General features: G+C 38.5%; 1 protein-coding gene across 10 annotated transcripts in view; it reads left to right on the forward strand.

Annotated features, from left to right (window-relative positions):
* KIAA0586 (KIAA0586 ortholog) overlaps window positions 1-24,582 on the forward strand; it is a 97,240-nt gene that overhangs the window by 45,076 nt on the left and 27,582 nt on the right. For all 10 annotated transcript variants that reach the window (XM_045201663.3, XM_045201662.3, XM_053927931.1 and 7 more), the window contains 4 exons: window positions 979-1,113; window positions 5,180-5,348; window positions 13,554-13,708; window positions 19,636-19,744. In XM_045201663.3, the coding sequence (XP_045057598.2) occupies window positions 979-1,113; window positions 5,180-5,348; window positions 13,554-13,708; window positions 19,636-19,744 (568 nt within the window). The remainder of the gene's footprint in view (window positions 1-978; window positions 1,114-5,179; window positions 5,349-13,553; window positions 13,709-19,635; window positions 19,745-24,582) is intronic.

Consider the following 24,582-nt stretch of genomic DNA (forward strand, 5'->3'; position numbering starts at 1 on the left):
CATCTTTATCCATTCTTAGAACTTTATAATGGTGCCAAAGCATGTTTAAGTTTGTTCAAAGTAAATAGCTAAACTGAACCAGGACTAAGTTAGAACATCTTTCTTTTTCTACATTTCTACAAGTCTAAATCAGGTGTGCTACAAATTCATAATAAAGCCATGTGCGGAAGTACAATCTTGAAAAACTGGGAATAATTTGAAGTCATGTACCAGTATTTATCTGTATAAGACTGGGGTATAAGGACTTGTAATCCAGAGTTAATAAACTTTATTTCTTTAAGTAAAAAACTATGAATGGAATTTAAAATCATGTTAATACTTGCATTTACAAGGGAATCCAGTTTCTCCAACTCTTAGGCCCATACTGTCCCTCATTTTGAGGAGAGTTCTGTTTTGAGGCACCAAGAAGCCTAAGCTGGGTGTTCCAGTGAGGGCCTTCAGTTATCGGCTCCCTAGTCAAGTACCGGCAATCGGCACAAAGGCGAAGGAACAGCGGAAGGTCTTACAGGCGCCTTCACCCATTTCTTCAGTTTTTCATCTTTGCCTGAGGTGCAGGTTACCGCAGTACTGCAGTGCTTTGCCTCATTGCCACACTGCGATGTCGCTTTGTGTACTGCATAAATAGGAAGCAGGAGATCGCGGGGGCCAAAATAGAAAACGTTTGTGAATAGAAAATCATTATAACTCAGTCGCATGACAGAGAGTTTAATTTTTATGTGGTTTTTATAATAAATCTCCAGTTTAAATGGAGCCAAATTACTTCATATTACTGTTTATGTTTGAGGCAGACACAGAAGGTTTTTAGTATAGTTGTGTGGGAATGAGAACTAAATGAAAATAAAGAGTCCATCTTCTTTTCATCAAGTGCTAATATGCCCATTTTCATGGTGACTAAGTTTTATTAATCATAAATTGAGAAAAATCCAGTGGGTTGATAGCATTTTTTTTGTTGTATTGTTGTCTTTATATTTCATTTAGGAAGATGATCCTCCCAGCGAAGGACAAGTGATTAGAATGCCGCGTAAGACATTCCACGGAGATGCAGTTCTTTCTCCTCTTGCTAAAGAAAACCAGGAATCATTAGTTTCACAGCAAGCTGTTGATCATACAGAGGTGCTTTTTAACTAATTTTTTTTTTTGGTTAGATCTACATATAGGAAAAAATAATGAAATATTCCTACTTTTAGTTAAAGTAGGCTACTACTTCAGTTTATTCAGGGATCGCCTTTGTAGTAACTTTAACCCGGAATCATAGAGTTACACAGTTTTACAGCTGAAAGGAATTTGGGCCATCTGTTCCAACCCTCTAGTTCTGTAGCTGAAAAAACTGAAGTCCTTTCAAGTGATTTGTGAGGATCACTCATTCATTCTTTCTTTCTTTCCATAACTGTTTACTGAGTATCTACTATATGCCAGACACAACCTCAGGAAAGTTAAATAAATGAGGCCAGGACTCCTGCCTAAAAGTAGATGACAGTCACATAGCGGACAAAGGACTTAACTACTGTGTAGTGCAGTAACTGGTCATATAGCTGTGTTTACAAGTATATAAGAGCTCAGAGAAGGGAAAACTCTGCTTGAGGTCTGATGACCTTTTATACAGGATATGATATTGATACAGGTTTTTAAAGATGCAACAGGATTTTTCTAGACAGCAGTGAAGGGGAAGGACATTTTGGAAGCCGAAATGGCATGTGTTAAAGCAGAGGTCCCCTGCCCGTGGGCCGCGGACTGGTACTGGCCCGGCCGGGTCTTTTAGGAGCTGGACTGCACAGCAGGAGGTGAGCTTGAATGTAATGTGCTTGAACCATCCTGAAACCATCCCTCACACTCTGGTCCGTGGAAAAATTGTCATGAAACCAGTCCCTGCTGCCAAAAAGGCTGTGGGCCACAGTGTTAAGGGACAAGAGCCAGGAAAGATTAGGGTATATTTAGAAAGTGTTGAAAATCTCAGCATGGCTAGAGCCATAGATAGAGATATCAGTCTGGAGATGTAGGTTGAACCAGGTGATCCTAGAGAACCTTTTAGGCCATGGAAAGGTTTGGGCACTGTGGAGCCCATTATGATATTTTTGGGCAAGGGAGTCACAAGCTTAGATATTTGAGAAGGAGTGTGGAGGTTTTGTAATGTAGTCCTGGGCTTTGGAGGGAAGGAGGCTGAAGAAACAAATGTCCATGGGTTCCTGGTCAGATTTGACCTGTGACTTTTTACCCCAGTTGGGCCTTTGTGCTCCCTGACGTTACTCGGGGCTGCCAGTGTCTCAGCCTGGGTTTTTGCCAAGACCTTTGTGGTTAAGGGGCGAGCAGTGATGATCAAGTTGATGAGGGGAAGAAGCAAGGGCTTTGCTCCAGTCATTCTTTTCACTAAAACCTCTCCAGCCACCTTCCTCCTTAGCATTCAACCCCCCCCCTTTCTTCACACACGCACCAGGTCCAGTTAGCTGTCAGTCTTTCCCAGGGGGTTTTCACAATTTTTACTTAGATTTCAGAACCCATAGTTTCTTCTCATTTCTCCAGTTACTCTAAAGTCACCTTGGGGGTAGGGAGCTTGGCAGCCTTTGTCAGTGTGCAGTCCTGGCTGAGCCAGAAGCCCAGAAGCGGGAGCTCACCCTCTCCAGATCGTTTTCTAAGGTTCTCCGCCCTTGTGTGTGTGCACACGCGTGTGTAAACGTCTGAGGTGTGCATATGTACTGTCCTACAACCCGGTTTTTAAATTCAACTGTAACTTCTGAAGATCTACCATACTCTTTTAATCTACAGTATATGCATAGTATACCATAATTTAATTATTCTATTGAAATCCTATTCAAATTGTAATAAGAAGAAACTCCTTTTTTGCATTTATGAGGAATTATTTCTCTAGATCAGATAAGAGGTGGAATTGTGGGTTCAAAAGGTACAAGCATTTACAATTTCAATAGGCACTAATAAATTGCTTTCTAATTAAATGAGGGTCTTTTCCCATTTTGACAGATGGTGTTCTTTTTTTTTTACATTTATTTTTATTGAGATATACTAGACATCTACCATTAGGCAACTTTAAGGTGTACAACTGTGCTAAAAATGTGATACATTAATATATATTGCAATAGATTAGCTAACACCTTTATCATGTCACATAGTTGTCATTTGTTTTTTGTGGTGGGAACAGTCAAGATCTAGTCTCTTGGGAACTTGGAAGTTTATAATACAGTATTGATGATATTCACTATGCTGTGCATTAGATCTCCAGAACTTACCCACCTACTAGTTTAAGTTTGTGCCCTTAAACTGCATCTCCCCACTCTCCCAGCCCCTAGCCCTTGTACCGGACAGATGCTGTTCTTAATCTTAAATCTTCGCAAATCTGATTAACAGTGACATTTGACATATTTTCATATGTGTACAGAACTGTTCAGTATTTGTTTATAATAGGAACTAGTAATAATGATATACTTACATGTTAAAATATTGCTTTCGTAAGAAAATAGTGGCGCTTTTTTGTGTGTGTGCTTAACACTTCTTGCCCAGAGGGAGCTTCACATGAGCAAGAGCAGTCTTATGGCAAAACTGCGATTTGTACATGTATGTATTTGGGCTAGATACATTAATTACTATAGACTGCAGACAGCATGACTTAGAATTACATGAATCTAAGCTTTGAGTATAGCCCTGGCCAGTGTGGTTTGGTTGGAGTGTCATCTGTAGACTGAAAGGTCGCGGGTTCGATTCCTGGTCAGGACACATGTGCAGGTTGGCGTTCAATTGCTGGTTGGGACACGTACAGGAGGGCAACCAGCTGATGTTTCTCTCTTGCACTGATGTTTTTATTTCTGTCTCTGCCTTCCTTTCTCTCTAAAAACAATGAAAAAATGTCCATGGGTGAGGGTAAAAAAATGGTAAGCTTTGAGTATAATACAAAAATGATTCTTACGTTTCTAGAGCATTTGGTGAATAGCCAAGGTAAGTTGTCAGTAGTCCTAGAGTACTAAGGTGTCAGAAGTTACAAGTACTCTAGAAAATTGATTTAAATTGAACAGGTAGTGTATTTTGCACAACATTTTATATGGTAGTGGCAGAGTAATATAGGCACTACAAAATATTTCTAATTTTTAGAGAAAATGTATCTGCCATCTTTCTAGACTTTGCACAAGAGTCTTCAAGAATTTCATATTAATTGCAAAACAATCTTTTTCTATTTGAAGGATGTTAAGGCAATTGCTGTCCCTAAAGAAGAGTCAGATCAGGGAATTAGGGGAGATGGAAGTGCACAGAAAAGAATTAGGGCAAGCTGTCGAAAGTCTTAACTGCTGAACTAAGAAGTTAGATTTTATTTTGTAGTCAATAGAATAATCAAAGATGTTTCATCAGTGAGTTCTTCATATATTCCAGTAAAAAAGTCCCATTTTGCTGAAATTAAACTCCTTTTAAATGAAAAACATGAGAGCTTTTAGATATTGGAATTTTTATTCAGTTCTTGAGTAATGAACTTATTAATTAGTATATCTCCAAGTCACAAAATGTGGTAATCATTAGTTATCTAATTTTTAATACAGACAGAAAATAGAAGTCTTAATTTTTTAAGTTGTTTATTTCATTTATTTGACAAAGAAAAATACTTGTACTTTTCCTACTGTTATACTTTCCCAGGGAAAGAACTTTATTAAATTAGGTTAAATATAGTCTCCTTTAATCTGCATAATTAGAAAAAATGTAATTATTTGATAGGGGTAATCTTTGAAGGTATATCATTGAAGGTATATTCTTATCAGTTCTTTAATTATAAAGTTTACACTAACAACTTTAGACAAGTTTTATTAATGAAGAATGAGAGATACATTTTCTATTCTAATTTTAAGCTTTTTGAACCATATGTAATATGTTTTAGTGTTTAGTGTTTTAAATAATATAATTTTTCTTATGTGTGTTTTATTGGTATCTAATTTGAAGGTTGGGAAAATAGGTAATGGTTATTTAGCTTCATAAAATAATAAGATATAAAATGAAAGCCTATGGCTAGATGCCTCATTAAACTAACTTTTTAAACTTTTCTTTCATGTAGGCTGTCTGTGGCATAATAAGCACTTTCTGAAATATCTTTAAGTAGTCAAGTGGTATGGATCACACATGGTGTTCAGTATTTCCTGTTTTGACTTGATTTTAATATAATGGTTTTAACAATTGTTTCTACTTTTTACAGGACTTGGAAAGCAGTATGGGTGAAGGACAAAGGCCCAGGCTGACAGCAGCAGCAGCAGAGAACTTAATGGGACATCCTGTCTACAAGCAACAGCTTGTCGCTAAAGCTGAGTCTTTGGATCAGAAATGTGCTCTTCAGCCTTTATCTCAGCAGTTTGATACAGTTACAGGTATACACCAAAATACTGCTCCTTCATGTACATCTATTAGAATATTCACGTTGAATCCCATCATACTTTCTTTGAGCTATTCTGTGCTGAACGCTGTATTCTGTTTTGTATTATAATCTATTGCAGTGTTCCTCATCTGAACTGAGAAAAGCATAACTATTTTCAGGTGGGGACTTGCAAGATTTCCTTATTAAAAAGGGTCTTCATAATTGAAAAGTTCGGTGACACCTTTTTCTGTGGTATATACAGCAGCAGTGTATCTCCAAACGTGACTCATGTATCAGCAGGCACGTGAACCCACGGGCGGGTGGTTCATGAGATAATTTTCGTAATATGCATGTGTACACGTAAAATTTTTTAATGGTGATATATTGATTTTAACGTGAAAAGTATAACTAGCACATCAAAACTGTGACCTAGCAGATTTTGTTTAAGACAAGGTTAAGTTAGATAGTACTACAGAAACTTACTCTTTGTGCTGTACGAATTTCTGACTCAGTGCTAAGTGCACTCAGGACTATTTTAGAACTTCATTAATGAAAGTTTCTGCCATTACACTTTGGGGATCAGAATAGAGTAAAGAATACCAATCACTAGCACAGTTGATTCTTGTTATCTGCAGTACTTACATTCTATATAGTCCCCAGGAATACTGAATTAGCAAATACTGAACTGTGGCTCATAGGGAAAATACAGAGTTAGGTTCCTATGAACCTCGATCACAACATTTTTGTTAGTTGATCAATAAATAGCCTTCTTTTATATGTGCCTATTTAAAGATTCCTATTTAATGTATATTTTTGATTTGTTAGCATTGCACTCACGGCCAACAGCACTGTAACTCATGCCTGAATGAAGCTTATTTTTTTTTTGATATATTTATTGATTATGCTATTACAGTTGTCCCATTTCCACCCCTTCACTCAACTCCATCCTCTCCACCCCCTCCCTCCCACATTCCCCCCCTATAGTTCGTGTCCATGGGTCATACTTATAAGTTATTTGACTTCTACATTTCCTACACTATTCTTACCCTACCCCTGTCTATTTTCCACCTATCATCTATGCTACTTATTCTCTGTACCTTTCCCCCGTCTCTCCCCCTCCCAATCTCCTATTGATAACCCTCCCTGTGATCTCCATTTCTGTGGTTCTGTTTCTGTTCTAGTTGTTTGCTTAGTTTTCTTTTGTTTTGGTTTTAGGTGTGGTTGTTAATAACTGTGAGTTTGCTGTCATTCTTACTATTCATATTTTTTATCTTCTTTTTCTTAGATAAGTCCCTTTAACATTTCATATAATAATGGCTTGGTGATGATGAACTCCTTTAACTTGACCTTATCTGAGAAGCACTTTATCTGCCCTTTCATTCTAAATGATAGCTTTGCTGGATACAGTAATCTTGGATGTAGGCCCTTGCCTTTCATGACTTGGAATACTTCTTGCCAGCCCCTTCTTGCCTGTAAGGTCTCTTTGGAGAAATCAGCTGACAGCCTTATGGGAACCCCTTTGTAGGTAACTGTGTCCTTTTCTCTTGCTGCTTCTAAGATTCTCTCCTGCTGTTTCATCTTGGCTAATGTAATGATGATGTGCCTTGGTGTGTTCCTCCTTGGGTCCAGCTTCTTTGGGACTCTCTGAGCTTCCTGGACTTCCTGGAAGTCTATTTCCTTTGCCAGACTAGGGAAGTTCTCCTTCATTATTTGTTCAAATAAGTTTTCAATTTTTTGTTCTTCCTCTTCTCCTTCTGGCACCCCTATAATTCGGATGTTGGAATGTTTCAAGATGTCCTGGAGGTTCCTAAGCCTCTCCTCATTTTTCCGAATTCTTGTTTCTTCACTCTTTTCAGGTTGGATGTTTCTTTCTTCCTTCTGGTCCACTCCATTGATTTGAGTCCCAGTTTCCTTCGCATCACTATTGGTTCCCTGTACATTTTCCTTTGTTTCTCTTGGCATAGCCTTTGTTTTTTCATCTAGTTTTTGAACAAATGCAACCAATTCTGTGAGCGTCTTAATAACCAGTGTTTTGAACTGTGCATCCGATAGGTTGGCTATCTCTTCCTCGCTGCTTAGTTGTATTTTTTCTGGAGCTTTGAAGTGTTCTGTCATTTGGGCCAATTTTTTTTTTTTTTTGTCTTGGTGAGTCTGTTACTTAAAGGGGCGGAGCCTTAGGTGTTCCCCGGGGGCGGGGTAACACTGGTGGCTGCACTGTGATGCTGCACGTGGGGGAGGGGCCGAGAGGGAGCAATGGCGCCTGCTCCACTCTCCACCAGATTTTAGCCACTCCCTCCGCTACCCACAATCAAACTGGGCCCCTCTGGTGCTGGTTCCCGAGTGGGTGGGCTTGTGCACACTCTAGGCCCCTGTGGGTCTCTCCAATGACCTCTCCTGTGAGGCTGGGAGTCTCTCCTGCTGCCGCCCCAACCCCCACGGGAGCTTTCAATCAGAGGTTTGAGGCTTTATTTCCACCCCCGCACTGGAGCCCTGGGTTACGCGGTCTGCCTTGCTTCCCGCAGTTCATCCCGGTTTATCTGTGCGCGAATGTGGTTCCGCAGGGTCTGCTAGTGTTCGGACTGCCTGCGCCTTTCGTCCCACACTCCGCCAGTTTCGGTCCGCCACAGCCACTCGAGTCCTCTCCGCCCTGGTGCCCATCTCCGCCCCTCCGACCGGTCTGGATGTATGTTTCTTTTTTATCTCCTTGGTGTCGGACTTCCTTGCTGTTCTATTTTCTGTCAGTTCTGGTTGTGCAAGGAGGCGCAGTGTGTTGTCTACCTACGCCGCCATCTTGGTTCTCTGAATGAAGCTTATTTAACACACAGATTTTCTTCTGTAAGGCCCGTCACAGCCTTCTTGCACTTATGAACACTAGAGAGCATGAACACTAAAGAGCACTTCAGCGCTGTGTTTGGGGGCCATTTTAAATAGCAGAATCATCAACAGAATGCACAAGAATGTGAAAAACGTGTCACTAAATAGTAAAAAGGACACAGCGGTAGAGTTGAGGAAGTAGAGTGTCACTGTGTTCAGCCTCAGCCGGTACGGTGTATGTGGGGGTCGCTCAGGTTTTTCGCTTCTCTGCACATGTCTGCATAGGACTGCAAGTACTAAAAGTGCTACACATATGGATTTGGGGGTTACAGACTAATTTTATCAAGCAGGTGAATTTGCAAATACAGAGTCTTTGAATTAATGAGGATCAGCTATGTTCTCATTTAACTTTTCCATCCCCATTTATTGCATTCTCTTAAGTGAAGAAATTTCTGGAAGTATGCAGATTTTCTAGAAATCTGCAAAGTAAATGCCTGAAGTTAGAAAAGCATTGGTATAGAGTACTTGAAGTCTCAGGGGGTTTTTGTTTTGTTTTTTGTTCTTTATTTTTTAGATTTTATTTAGTTTTTAGAGAGAAGGTAAGGGAGGGAGAAAGAGGAGAGAAACATGAATATATGAGAGAAATCTCAATCAGCTGGCCCAAACGCAGGCATGTGTCCTGACTGGGAATTGAACTGTTGGTTTACAGACTGGGGTGCTCAACCCACTGAGCCACACCAGCCAGGGCTAAAGTCTCAGTTTTTATACTGAGCGAACACATTATATTCAGAGAAATTCAAGACCAAATTTCCCATGGGAATTAATGTAAAGTAAGACTGGAATTATTTGTCATTTTGTGTACATAATGAGAGCATTAAATGTTTATGTTCTTTTAAAATATTCAAAATTAGTAGGATTAAAGAAACAAATTGTGACATTTGTATCTAGCTATCCGTGCAGACTGCAGTTAAACAGAATTGACACTAGATGGCTCTCACAGATTGCTTGAGAGCTGATAGGTACCCAAGAGCAACTAGATGCTTGTTAAATTGTTACAGAATAAAATCTACAAGAACATATCCTGTTCATCCTTCCTTGTACCTGTGATAGGGACTAGCAGATCACCTACAGTGCAGTACATTTTTAATAGTAGGCGCACACTGTAGATATTGGTTTAATTTAATTGGAAAAAATAAGTTATGTGGCATAAGATTGAGCATATAGATTAGGCATTATAACAGCATAGCTAAGAATTTGGGCTTTTGAAGTTTCAGGTATCAGTTTGAACTCTAGTTCTGTGTATTTTGCGCAAATAAAATCTCTGAGCCCAAGTTTCTTCATCTATCAAATGGGGATGATATTAGTGTATTAGTTACCTCTTGCTATATAACGGATTATCTCAAAGTTTAGCAGCCGAAGAGCAGAATTTATTATCTCACACAGTTCCGAAAGTCATGAATCTGGGAGTGGCTTAGCTGATTGCTTCTCAGGATCTCTCATGAGGTTGCAGTCAAACTGTTAGCTGCAGTGGAGGTCACCTGAAGGCTTCAATTGGGGCCAGAGGATCTGTTTTCCAAGCTCACTCATGTGGCTGCTGGCCAGAGGCCTCAGTTCCTCACTGCATGAACCTTTCTGTAGCGCTGATGATGATATAGCAGCCGGCTTCCCCCAGAGCAGACGATCTGAGAGAAAGTGAGCAAACCAGATGGAAGCTACAATGTCTCTTATCACCTAATCTCAGGAGTGAACATGCCGTCACTTGTGCCACATGCTATCAGTAACACAGACCATTCCTAGAATAACATAGTGGGGGGCTACATAAATGTGTGAATACCAGGAACAGGGGTCAGGGGGCATCTTGGAGTCTGGTTACCATAAATAGTGTCTACATCATGAAGTTATTAGGGTAGTAAATGACAGTGCATATATAGTCATTAGCACAGTGCTTGTTACTATCTTTAATAATACTTGGTTTATGTAAAAATAGTTCCTTGCATGTATTTAATAGAATCAGAAACTATCCACAGTTGTCTAAGAGGAATGTGCCTATAGAGAATTATCTTGTTCAAGTATTTTTTATATAATGGTTAACTGTAGAAGAGTGAATCCTGAGTATCCTCATTTCTGCTGGTGGCTAATCCCATGCCTTTTATATTGGTTTTTAATAACTTTGATTACAGAGTCTGATCTGTTCTTACTTTGCCTCTCCCTACTCCTGCTCAGAAAGTGTCCCGTCTGCAACCCCTAGTCCCTACCGCTGTTTCTAATTCTGAGGCTCTCAGGTTCGGTTGGGTAACAAAAAGATGCAAAATAAGCTTTGAAGAGTTTCCCAGAAGTAGTTATTGGGTCCAAGAGCAAATATATTTTAAATTTTAAAATAGATATGCCAAGTTGCTGTCCGAAAAGTTCAAACCAGTTTATTTTCATCAGCAATTTATTAGAGCCTTTTCCCTGCATGTCCTCCAGAAATTGTGTACATTACTCTTTCTGTCTGGGTCACTTGAAATATAAATATATGTCTCTGACTACTGGTGTGTTTATACGTCTTTTCATGTTTGTTGGCCATTTGAATTTGCTCTTTTATAAATTACCTTCATACGGCCTTTCCCCATCTGTTAGATTTTACATTTTTCTTGTAATTTTTCTATATTTTAGATGTTTTCTGTCATCTGTATTACAAATTCCTTTTTCCAAATTTATACTTTGTTCATTGGCATTGTATATGATCTTTGCTATATAATTTATACATTTTTTATATAGTTATTTCTGTCTTTTATGTTTTTTGTGTTTTCATGGCTTGGTTAAGTTTCCCCTAACACAAGCCTCTGCGTATAGTCTCCTAGATTTTTTTTTTTTTGCAAGATTTCCATTATTTAATATATATTTATATTTCAAGTCTAATCAGAATTTATTTTTGCAGATGGTGTAAAGTAGAAATTCAGTTTGATTTTCTTCCAGGTAAAATAGGCAGTTGTATCAGCATCAATTATTATGTAAGCTATCTTTTTCCCACTGAATGGAAATATTAATATTGACCAATTTTTATATTAAACGCCCATAGATATAGGAATAATTTTCTGGACTCTTTATTCTAGATCTAAAACATTCTTTATGATCTAAAAATATATTGCATTACTATGTCTTTATGGCACATTCTGTTATCTGATAGGACAAGTTTCCCTTTTTAAAATAATCTTTTATACTTTTCTTGGCTATTCTCAGGCATTTATTCTTCCATATAAACTCTAAAACTTTTCAAGTAAAATTAACCTATTTAGAATTGTACTAATTTATGTATTAATATTGGAGGAAATTGGTATTTTTGTGGTATATTTTACTCTTTGTTCAGATCCTATTTTGTGTTCTTCCATTAAATTTTATAATTTTTTTCATGGGGATTCTATACCTTTTAAATAATTTTATTCTTAATTATTTTATAGTTCTTGTCACAATAATAAAGGGTTATTTTTCCATTATGATGTGTGTATTACTATAATATAGACAAAAGCCAATCATTTTACATATTTATCTAGTACCAGTCACATTACCAAGTTCTCTTATTAATTGTAATAGAGTTTTCCCCCCTCACTAGCGTCTCTTGGGTTTTCTAGATATATAACCATATGATCAGTGCGAAGTTTTTAATCTCTTCTCCTTTAATATTATATGTGCTGCCCTTGCTGGTGTGGCTTAGTGAATTGAGTGCTGGCCTGTGAACAGAAGTGTCATGGGTTCAGTTCCCAGTCAGGGCACATACCTAGGTTGTGGGCCAGGCCCCCTGTGGGGGACGTGAGAGAGGCAACCACACATTGATGTTTCTCTCCCTCTGTTTCTCCCACCCTTCCTTCTCTTCAAAAAGAAATAAATAAAATCTTTAAATATATATGTATGTGCTAATTCTTTTATCTTAATTCATTTGCCAGTCTTAAGAAAATGTTGGGAAAGTGACATAGGAATAGAAAGAGGTATAATGAATACAGGAGGCCGGTATAAGGCCTGGAACAATAGTTACTCTGAATGATGGATATTATAACAATTATATAAATTAATCTTATGTTGTTATAAATAATTTAATGAGAATAAAACAGGTATAATGTTGAGAAATTGTTTTGTACAGATTAAAAGGTAAAACTTAAAACTCGGAGTTAGGGCATAAGGGGATTAAATGGAACTGGGATAAAATACAATAAAGATTAAATCAAAAGTAAAAATAGAAAATATTAAATACACACAAAAACTTAAAACTCAATGTATGTCTTTTGCTTTTTGTGGGACCTACCTACAAATATAAATTAACAAAAAATATTAGAGGATGATTATTTTCCAAACCTAAGAAATTGGCAACAGACTACCTTTAAATGGTAAAATCTATGAGGTCTTTGAAATATTATTTTATTTAAAACAATAAATTGTGTATATATAATGCTTCATGCCTACAAGTGAGGAAAAAGTGGGTTTACAATGGTTTGTGTGGAAAATAAAATAATAATAATGTAAGAATAAGCTGTTTTGCATGCTCACAACTGTAAACCTACTTTTGCCCCACCCTGTGTTTCTATTGATTAAAATGAAATAGACTATACTGTGCTATATTTAAAAAGTGGCCACTAATTAGGGAAAGCAGGATTTTCTTAGAAATATGTTAGCAAGAATGTGAAATAAAGAATAGTGAGTTGGAGTTGGAAGATGAGGATTTTGATTTCTTTGTACCTTTTGCTGGCTCTCTGAGTTTTGGACACATAACTTCCCTGTGACTTAGCTTTGTCAGTGAAGACAGTTATAGTACCATCTGACCTGCCTACCTTGCACAATGATTTGGAGACTCAACTTAAATGAAATAATATATATAAAAGTGCTTAGAGTATAAAGTGTAATAATGTAAATGCATAGTGACATATTATTAGATAAATAGTATCTTATTGCTCTTACTATCTTCTTTTTATTGATTTGATTGAGATGCTATTTGGATGAGGAAAGAATTAACTTAATCATTTGAAGAAAAATATTTACGGAACAGAGCTAAGCAGTTTGTAGCCAGGAAATTGCCCCTTGCTTGAAGACTACATGTTAGATAGAAAATATTGTACTGACTCTGTAACGATAGGAAGGAAGCTGGAGTGTTAGGAGTTGGTGTGTAGGAGTAGGGTTGGGTGTAAACTGCATGAGCAGGCTGTTGATGGGAGCCTTATAGTCCTCCCCCGATTTCTGTGAGCAGAGGCACGTTTTGCATTCTCTATAAGCTTTGCTTTTAATGGCAATGAAGCTTTGGTACCAGGTGTTTGGTGGCTTTTTCTAATTCAGCAGGTAAGAAATACTGATAATTTTGGCCAATTATTTGAGTAAATATTCTTTGAGTAAAATGAAACAATTTGTTTTAACTTTTCATTTACATATTTGAAAACAGGTGACGGTTATGAAGAGTCACGTGCTAGCCGTGGTCCAATGAGTTTGAAAGAATTGGAGCTGCAGCCAGATTCGCATCTTGCTCTTCCCACAGCACTTCCGATGGCACAAGAAAATGATGTTAAATTATCAGTAGCAGAGGAAGATTTTTCTCAGGTACCCCCAATTAGTAGCACTTGTACTGTATTTAAAATGAGAATGGTAACAATATTGCCGTGGCATGGTTCACTCTCAAGAACATATTCTTTGGAGTCAGATATCATCAAACCGTGAATCCTCTATTTACTTAAGGAGATAAATCTTAGCTTGTTTCATTTCCTGCTGTGACCTCAACACATTACTTAGCCTTTTTCTTAGCCTTAGTGACCTCATCTTTAAGTTAAAGATTAAAAATAACGTGTATTAAATGCCTGTTACCTTGTTGGATAGCCACTGTCAATCACACTTCTGTAACTCCATGCATATCTAGCTCAGTAATTTCTACATACTAGGTACTCGATAAATGTTTTTTACATTAAAATTTGGAAAAGGTATTACTGTGAAAGATAGGAATTTCAAACTGAGTTTTAGCCAGTGGTTCATGCTATCTTACATACTGAAAAAATAGGATAATTACTCTCCATGAGGAAAAAAATGCACATGGTATTAAGTACAGTTTTATATCCATGTGATAGCAATGGATTTCTCACTGTGGGTTACTGTGCTCAGTAAGTATTCATTGCATGGTATTGTGTAGCATTGCATGGTGTTGAGGATGAGAGCCAAAAATATGTAAAATAAAGATTATTTATGCAGCATACCCTAATATAGGGTTCAGTACTAGTAACCAGTAATCAAGAAAAGATCAGAAAAACTACTTACTAATGAATAAATATCTGTTAATAACTTCTGTATAAAATAAAAATGTTTTTGACCTTGGGTTGGGCAAAAATGAAATGAGAAGCACTATCTGTGAATGAAAAATTAATACATTGGTCTTATCAAAAATAAGAACTTTGGCTCTTCAAGACACACTGTTAGGAGACTGAATAGACCAGCAACAGACTGGGAGAAAATACTTGCAAATCACTTATCTTATAAAAGGCTTATATCCAGAATATATGAGGAACAGAATTCAATATTAAGAAAATAAGCAGTCCAATTAAAAAGTAGATAAAGTATTTGGACAGATATCTTATCCAAAGAAGATATACTGATGGCAAGTAAGCACATAAAAAGAATCTAAACATCATTAATCATTAGGAAAACACTAACACTACAATGAAAGACTTTTTTTTAAATATATTTATTGATTATGCTATTACAGTTGTCCCATTCCCCCCCCACTCCACTCCATCCTGCCCACCCCCCTCCCTCCCACATTCCCCCCCCATAGTTCATGTCCATGGGTCATACGTATAAGTTCTTTGGCTTCTACATTTCCTACACTATTTTTACCCTCCCCCTGTCTATTTTCCACCTCTCATCTATGCTACTTATTCTCTGTACCTTTCCCCCTCTCTCCCCCTCCCACTCCCTTATTGACAACCCTCATGTTCTAGTTGTTTGCCTAGTTTGCTCTCGTTTTTGTTTTAAGTGTGGTCATTAATAACTGTGAGTTTGCTGTCATTTTTACTGTTCCTATTTTTTACCTTCTTTTTCTTAGGTAACTCCCTTTAACATTTCATATAATAAGGGCTTGGTGATGATGAGCTTCTTTAACTTGACCTTATCTGAGAAGCACTTTATCTTCCCTTCCATTCTAAATGATAGCTTTGCTGGATACAGTAATCTTGGATGTAGGTCCTTGCGTTTAATCTTGGGTAATGTAATTATGATGTGCCTTGTTGTGTTCCTCCTTGGGTCCAGCTTCTTTGGGACTCTCTGAGCTTCCTGGACTTCCCGGAAGTCTATTTCCTTTGCCAGATCGGGGAAGTTCTCCATTATTTGTTCAAATAAGTTTTCAATTTTTTGTTCTTCCTCTTCTCCTTCTGGCACCCCTATAATTCGGATGTTGGAATGTTTCAAGATGTCCTGGAGGTTCCTAAGCCTCTCCTCATTTTTCCAAGTTCTTGTTTCTTCATTCTTTTCTGGCTGGATGTTTGTTTCTTCCTTCTGGTCCACTCCATTGATTTGAGTCCCAGTTTCCTTCTCATCACTATTGGTTCCCTGTACATTTTCCTTTGTTTCTCTTAGCATAGGCTTCATTTTTTCATCTGTTTTTTGAACAGATTCAACCAAGTCTGTGAGCATATTGATAACCAGTGCTTTGAACTGTGCATCCGATAGGTTGGCTATCTCTTTGTCGCTTAGTTGTATTTTTTCTGGAGCTTTGAAGTGTTCTGTCATTTGGGCCATTTTGTTTGTTTGTTTGTTTGTCTTGGCGCGTCTGTTACTTTAAGGGGCGGAGCCTTAGGTGTTCACCGGGGCGGGGTAATGCTGGTCTCTGCGCTGTGACTCTGTACGTGGGGGAGGGGCCAAGTGGGAGCAATGGCACCCGCCTCACTCTCCTCCGGATTTCAATCTTTCACTCCGATACCCACAATCAAACTGGGCCACTCTGGTGCTGGTTCCCAAGTAAGTGGGCCTGTGCACACTCTAGGCCCCTGTGGGTCTCTCCAACGACCTCTCCTATGAGGCTGGGAGTCTCTCCCGCTGCTGCCCCAACCCCCAGGGGCGCTCTCAATCAGAGGTTTGAGGCTTCACTTCCCCAAGCTGGAGCCCTGGGTCGAGTGGTCTGCTTCGCTGCCCGCCGTTGGTCAGGTTTATCTGTGGGCGAATGTGGTGCCGCAGGGTGCTACCCGCCACTCTGCCTGCCCCACTCTCCGCCACTCTGAGTCCGGCCCTCTGGGTTTATCTGTGCAAATGTGGGGCCGCAGGGTCTGTTAGTGTTCGGACTGCCTGCGCCATTTGTCCCACACTCCGCCAGTCTCAGTCCCGCAACAGCCACGCAAGTCCTCTCCACCCCGGTGCCCGTCTCCGCCCCTCCTACCAGTCTGGATGAATGTTTATTTTCTATTTCCTTGGTGTTGGTCCCCCTTGCTGTTCGATTCTCGGTCAGTTCTGGTTGTGCGAGGAGGCGCAGTGTGTTGTCTACCTACACCGCCATCTTGGTTCTCCCCTGATCAGAAAGACTATTTTTTAATTTAAATTTTATTTTTCAGTTATACTTTACATTCAGTATTATTTTAAGTGTACAGCATAGTGGTTAAACAATCATATACTTTACAGAGTTTCCTTTTCTCTTTCTCTCTTTCTTTTCTTTTCTTTTCTTTCTTTCTTTCTTTCTTTCTTTTTTTTTTTTTTTTTACAGCCAGGTAGTATTCCACTGTGTAAATGTACCATAGCTTTTTTATACATTCATCTACTGATGGGCACATGGGCTCTTTCCAGATCTTGGCTATTGTAAATAACAACAGCAATAAACATAGGGGTGCATATATCCTTTCAAATTAGTGTTTCGGGTTTCTTCAGATATATTCCGAGAGGTGGGATTGGTGGGTCAAAAGACAGTTCCATTTTTAATTTTTAGAGGAAACTATAAACTTTTCTACAGTGGTGCACCAGTCTGCATTCCCACCAATAGTGCATGAGGATTTCCCTTTTCTCCACAGCCTCACCAGCACTTGTTGTTTGTTGATTTATCTGTGATGGCCATTCTGACAGGTGTTAGGTGATAGCTCACTGTGGTTTTAATTTGTGTCTCACTGATGATTAGTGATATTGAGCATCTTTTCACATGTCTATTGGCCATCTCTATATAGATCCTCTGCCCATTTTTAAAATCGGATGGTGTGCTTTTTGGTGTTGAGTTGTATGTTCTTTATAAATTTTGGATATTAGCCCCTTATCAGATGTATCATTGGTGAACATCTTCTCTCATTTCAGTAGGTTGCCTCACAAAGAAGTACTATTGCATACTAATTAGAATATCTAAAATTAAAAGACAGATGCCAGGTGTCGGCAAGGGTGTGGAGCAAGTGAACTGTCACACACTGGTGGTTGGGAATATGAAATGATTCAGCCACTTTGGAAAACAATTTGGCAATTTCTTTAAAAAGTGAAACATATACCTACCATATGACCCAGGCATTTTACTTCTAAGTATTTACCCAAGAAAATCAAAATATATGTTTATACAAAGACCTGTATATGAATGTTCATAGTAACTTGTTAGTACCCCAACACTGGCATCAGTTGGTTGAATGTACAAATTATAGTAATAATCTATTCAATGAGGTACTTCTCAGCAATAAAAAGCCATGAACTACTGAAACATACACTAACATGGATGATTCTCACAAAAGTTATGTTGAAGGACAGAAGCCGACCCCTCTCCAAATGTGTATATTTTGTGATTTTATTGATATAAAATTCTAGAAAATGCAAATACTAATGGCAGGGAATGCAAAGGGGTATGAGAAAACTTTTGAGATTGATGGGTATATTCACTATTCTTTCTTGAATTTGGTGATAGTTCCATAGGTGTGGAACACGTGTGCCAGACTTACCAAGTTGTACTCATTAAATACATGAAGATTATTGTCTATCAGTTACACCTCAATAAAACTATTTAAAAAATAAAAGAACAATTGCCTTCCTTTAATGGTTGGCCTATTTTAAGATAAAACTATGAAGTATTACTGGAATAATGGGCCTCAAAAAATCATTTGTTAGATTTCTTTAACAGAGAAGTGAGGCGAGAAATAATAATAGCACACTTGCAGTGTTTACTCTGCCAGATGCTGTTGTAATTTCTTTACATATTTAACTCATTTAATCCTTATAACAACCTAATGAGATAGTTGTTATTATTATCTCCATTTTATGAATGAGGAACCTGAGGAATGAGGGGTTAATAACTTGCCCGGGGTCAAAGCTAGAAAATGGTTGCCAGATTTGAACATGAGCAGTTTAGCTCCACAGCACTCAGCTCTCCATCACTGTGGTTATGGAAGGGAGCCAGCAGAGATGTCCTAAGTTGACGCAGGCAGACATAGTCATAGTACCCATCTTGGAAATGCACACCAAAGTAATATTTCCTTCCAGACAGAACCCTACAGAACCAATGGCTCCAAGCCTAGAAGACCAGTTACTACTGCAGTCTAAAGTTACCCACTTTTACCTGTGGATAAATAGGTGCCTGCCAGAGCTGGGGTGGTTACATTTGAGTCCATGTGGACAGGTGTTTCAGATTCTTCTCTTGTATCTGTTGATAAGAGTCTAGAGATATCTTTTTAAGTTCTTGTCAAAATATATCTGATAGTTGTTTTCAGGGACTCATTTCTAATTAAGCTCATAAGATAGGAAAGGGAGGAAGAAGATGGCTCACATCATCACAGTTTGTGACGTGAGATTGTGAAGGGATTTGTGGCTGCTGTAAACTTCAAATTTGGATGAGTTATGGGTGAGGAGGAGAGGTGATGGGGTCTGTGGTGGAGTGTACACTTCAATGGCAAAGGAGTGTAACAGCACATCTCACACTCATGAGAATTAAATGGTGTTACCATATGTAAAAGCCCTTTGAAATTTGCAGTGGGTATGCAGATTTTCATGTTATGCAAAAATAGTAATGCAAAAAATATGGGAGAGCTTATAACTCTCCAAATTAAGTTTTTATCCTGTCTAAATCCATCAAGTGTGTAAAATAGTTTGATTTATAAGTAGCTCTGAATTTTCTAGTAAAAATAGACAGAAATTATTTAAAGATTTAATTAATTTATTTTTTAGAGAGAGGAGAAGGGAGGGAGAAAGAGAAGGAGAGAAATAGCAATATGTGAGAGAAACATCAATTAATTGTCTCTTGCACACCCCCAACCAGGCACCTGGCCTGCAATCCAAACAGGTGCCCTGACCAGGAAATGAACCAGCAACCTTGCAGTTTGCAGGATGACACTCAACCCACTGAGCCACGCCAGTCATGGCTATTCAAATCTTTTTAAAGGTTTTATTTGCAATATCTTTACCGTAGTAACATTTGGCAATTAGAAGGCAGGTAAAATATTCAAATTTTGTATAATAAACTCCTAAGTAATTTAATTGCTCAAATTAGTTTAAAGTAACTTTAAAAATAATACTGTGACTTCATGTCTTAAATTCTTTAGTACCAACAAAAGCAAGACCGAGATGTTACTCAAGTTCAACACAGGCCAGCACAGACTCATATGATACATGTCAGAAGTAAATCTGATACCTCACTTTCAGAGCAACAAGGTAAGATTCGTTTTCTTATAATAGTATAATAGTTTGATACTTGTCCTGATTATTGAACAAATATATATGAGAATTCTTTACTTGCATATACATCTTGTCTCTCGGTTTTCTTTTTGTTTGGTTTTTCTCATTTAGTCCATTGGAATAAAGAGTCTGGCATCATATTTGATGGCGTATTTGTTCTTTTTACCAATAGACTATTTCTAATGGATTTTTTAAAACTCTCAGGTAGTGTTTTCTTTTTAATCTTACCTTTTGGTTCTTGTACAACTGAATGTCTGACTTTTGAGCTATAAATAGGTCTGTATCTCATTCGTAGCTGTGTGTTTTAAATTAAGATAAAGGCAGGGTGTGGCTGTTACGGTGCTTTGTAAAGGCTAGTTAGTGGTGTGTGGTGATGTTGAACAAGCACCACTTAAAAGCAAAGGGCTCTCACGCTAAATGCTGTCACACGCATGAACTTTTCTGTGCTGTTGTTTGAGCACCAAAATGGTATGGTTGACCTCAATTCTGCAACCCGCCTCACAGCACTTTGATACTGTCTCGATGTTTCTGCAAGGCACTTGGCTTCTTGTTTTGTTTGCCTTCTAGCTTCTTAGTTATTTAAATTTTTTTTTTTTATCCGTGGCATTATTTTATTTTATTTTTTTTTAAATATATTTATTGATTATGCTATTACAGTTGTCCCATTTCCCCCCCACTCCACTCCATCCTGCCCACCCCCCTCCCTCCCACATTCCCCCCCCATAGTTCATGTCCATGGGTCATACGTATAAGTTCTTTGGTTTCTACATTTCCTACACTATTTTTACCCTCCCCCTGTCTATTTTCCACCTATCATCTATGCTACTTATTCTCTGTACCTTTCCCCCTCTCTCCCCCTCCCACTCCCTTAATGACAACCCTCATGTTCTAGTTGTTTGCCTAGTTTGCTCTCGTTTTTGTTTTATGTGTGGCCGTTAATAACTGTGAGTTTGCTGTCATTTTTACTGTTCCTATTTTTGATCTTCTTTTTCTTAGGTAACTCCCTTTAACATTTCATATAATAAGGGCTTGGTGATGATGAGCTTCTTTAACTTGACCTTATCTGAGAAGCACTTTATCTTCCCTTCCATTCTAAGTGATAGCTTTGCTGGATACAGTAATCTTGGATGTAGATCCTTGCGTTTAATCTTGGGTAATGTAATTATGATGTGCCTTGTTGTGTTCCTCCTTGGGTCCAGCTTCTTTGGGACTCTCTGAACTTCCTGGACTTCCCGGAAGTCTATTTCCTTTGCCAGATTAGGGAAGTTCTCCTTCATTATTTGTTCAAATAAGTTTTCAATTTTTTGTTCTTCCTCTTCTCCTTCTGGCACCCCTATAATTCGGATGTTGGAACGTTTCAAGGCGTCCGGGAGGTTCCTAAGCCTCTCCTCATTTTTCCAAGTTCTTGTTTCTTCATTCTTTTCTGTTTGGCTGTTTGTTTCTTCCTTCTGGTCCACACCATTGATTTGAGTCCCAGTTTCCTTCTCATCACTATTGGTTCCCTGTACATTTTCCTTTGTTTCTCTTAGCATAGGCTTCATTTTTTCATCTGTTTTTCGAATAGATTCAACCAAGTCTGTGAGCATATTGATAACCAGTGCTTTGAACTTTGCATCTGATAGGTTGGCTATCTCTTCGTCACTTAGTTGTATTTTTTCTGGAGCTTTGAAGTGTTCTGTCATTTGGGCCATTTTTTTTTTTTTTTTTGTCTTGGAGCGTCTGTTACTTTAAGGGGGGGAGCCTTAGGTGTTCACCAGGGCGGGGGTAACGCTGGTCGCTGAGCTGTGACGCTGTACGAGGGGGAGGGGCCGAGTGGGAGCAATGGCGCCAGCCTCACTCTCCTCAGGATTTCAATCCTTCACTCCACTACCCACAATCAAACTGGGCCACTCTGGTGCTGGTTCCCGAGTAAGTGGGCCTGTGCACACTCTAGGCCCCTGTGGGTCTCTCCAACAACCTCTTCTGTGAGGCTGGGAGTCTCTCCTGCTGCTGCCCCAACCCCCAGGGGCACTTTCAATCAGAGGTTTGAGGCTTTATTTCCCGGAGCTGGAGCCCTGGGTTGCACGGTCTGCTTCTCTGCCCGCCGTTTGTCCGGTTTATCTGTGGGCGAATTTGGTGCCGCGGGGTGCTACCCGCTGCTCTGCCTGCCCAGTTCTCCGCCACTCTGAGTCCGGCCCTCTGGGTTTATCTGCGCAGATGTGGGGCCGCAGGGTCTGCTAGTGCTCAGACTGCCTGCGCCATTTGTCCCACACTCCACCAGTCTCAGTCCCGCCACAGCCACGCGAGTCCTCTCCACCCCGGTGCCCGTCTCCGCCCCTCCTACCGGTCTGGATGAATGGTTATTTTCTATTTTCTTGGTGTTGGTCCCCCTTGCTGTTCGATTCTCTGTCAGTTCTGGTTGTGCGAGGAGGCGCAGTGTGTCTACCTACGCCGCCATCTTGGTTCTCTCAGTTATTTAAATTTTATATAACATATATTCTGAAATTTGGCAGTAGAACTTAAGATGTCTAATGTTTAAAACTTTCTGTTCACAAACCAGGAAGGGGTATTAGGAATATTTTAAGCAGTGGTGTATTTTTCTTTGTTTTTATAATTGTGTTTTATAATCTCATTTATTGAGGGCCAATATAGTTGCAAATATAACTAATCACTTGGCATTTGGGGGAGGACCTAAATTAGGGAGCACCAAGATACTTATCAAGGTGATGCTGTGTGAGGTTTAGATTTTTACATTTGTTTTCTGTTCCTCTCTTGCTCCAACTTCTCAGAACTTTGCCCTCCTGACTGCTTTTTTAACCTAACCATGTTGTAGTAGTGTTAATATTATATTTTAGACTCCTGTGAAAACTGACCTGTGAAACTCTCCTCATGGTATTTAAACATCAATCGCGACGGTATATCGAGCGTGTGAGTGTCCCTCATGCAGCACCAGGGTTGGCCTGGCGTCCTTCTCCTGAGTGCTGTTACCGTTCTTGTCCAGTGGCTGTACTTGTAACCTAGCTTTTAATAAATTATAATTTCTGCCCTGGCTGGTGTGGCTCAGTGGTTGAGCGTGAGCCTGCAAACCAAGGGGTCATCGGTTTGATTCCCAATCGGGGCAGATGCCTGGGTTGCGGGCCGGGTCCCCGGTGGGGTGTGTGCGAGAGGCAACCACACATTGATGTTTCTCTCCTTCTCTTTCTCCCTCCCTTTCCCCTCTATCTAAAAATAAATAAATAAAATCTTTTAAAATAATAAAATAAATAATTATAATTTCTTTAAATTATAAATGAACTTTATCTCCTTGGGGGTGTTATATATAATAAAATGATCATTTTTCTCAGCAAGCAGGAAAATACCTTTTTTCCTAAATATATCTCTTTAGGAAATTGACATTGTTTTTACTTTCATGGAAATGAATGACCACAAGATCATTAAATAATGTCCAATTAACATTTAATAAATTAATAAAATCATAAGAATAAAAGAAACCAAGGTGTTACTAGTAGGAAGAAGTTTTATTTAGAGTTTAGAACAGTGGACTTACTATGCGTAAATTTTTTAAATTCAATTTCACGTCTAATACAGAAGTTAGGAGAGCAGACCTATGTCAGCTTTGACTAAGACAAATAAATACCAGTGGGCTATAAATAGAGTATTTTAAATAGAAGCCAGGTTTCACTTTATAATTGATATATCTCTATCCTGAATATTGTTTGATGCCTTGGTAAATACAGTCAGTTATGACTTTATTTCCATAAATTTTGTGGGGTTTTATTTTATTTGATGAAACTCTGAGACATTGCCAAATGTTTCGGAGAATAGAGCCAGAGTGCCAAAATAATCCTTCAGGGCTCCCAGCATTTTGGGTGACCTTGAAAGAATTCAGTTCTATCTCATACAGAGGCCTTGAAGATAGTGAAGGAAACTCACCTTTTAACAAGGGAATCAAACCCACATCTCGTTCAGTAGATAAATGCTTCTAAGAATATTTGAACCCAAATTATGGCTGTTTCAGGGGAATTTGTATTTCACTGTGTAGCTGAAGGTATGTTAGGACACGGGTCCTAGCACTGTGCTTGTGGGAAATCTGTAAGATCCTTGTTCCACTACTCCCCTGGTTATTCCTTTCAGATTTTAATATAAGAGAGAGTGAGCTGCCCGTTCTGACAGATGACATTTTGGAGTCTAAGAGTAAAACTCTCTCCTTTGGTATTGAATTCATTGGGTGTATTTTGACCACATGACACCACTTACCTGATTCTATGTCCCAATTAATGTGTCTGAAGGTTTTATAGTGAAACCAACCTTTAAAGTGATTTTAATAAGTCATTTTAACTTTTTTCCCTTTCACTATGCAAGTTAACTTTCTTCAATACAAATGAGAGACTGGGTTTAAACCCATTTATTCATTCCGAACCCAGGAACAATTAAATTCTACAGAGTGATGTATTAAAATAGCTAACTTTAAAAAGATATTTTCCTCCTTTAGTTTTTCTCTTAAAATTTTAAGGCCATTATAATAAATTATAATGATAAAATCATCATGCTATACTATAATCCGTGGGAAAAATTAGATCATATATTTTGTGTTTATATGCTAAGACAGATTCTTTGTCAATATCTGTGAAAATCACAGCATTCTTCAGTTTTCTTATTTGTAGATTATATATTGCTCAGAAAATATGTGTCAAATGCTAAAAGCAATAAATATAATTGCAGTAATTTATCAAAAGCAGGTTACATTATTGTTGGAAATAAATTTATAGAATCATAGATGGCTTTTTTTTTTTACATTATGTCCTGAGTTTAATTCCTAGCTATGTTAGCACCTT

Source organism: Desmodus rotundus, chromosome 7, assembly GCF_022682495.2.
Source record: "Desmodus rotundus isolate HL8 chromosome 7, HLdesRot8A.1, whole genome shotgun sequence".
Lineage (NCBI taxonomy): Eukaryota > Metazoa > Chordata > Mammalia > Chiroptera > Phyllostomidae > Desmodus > Desmodus rotundus.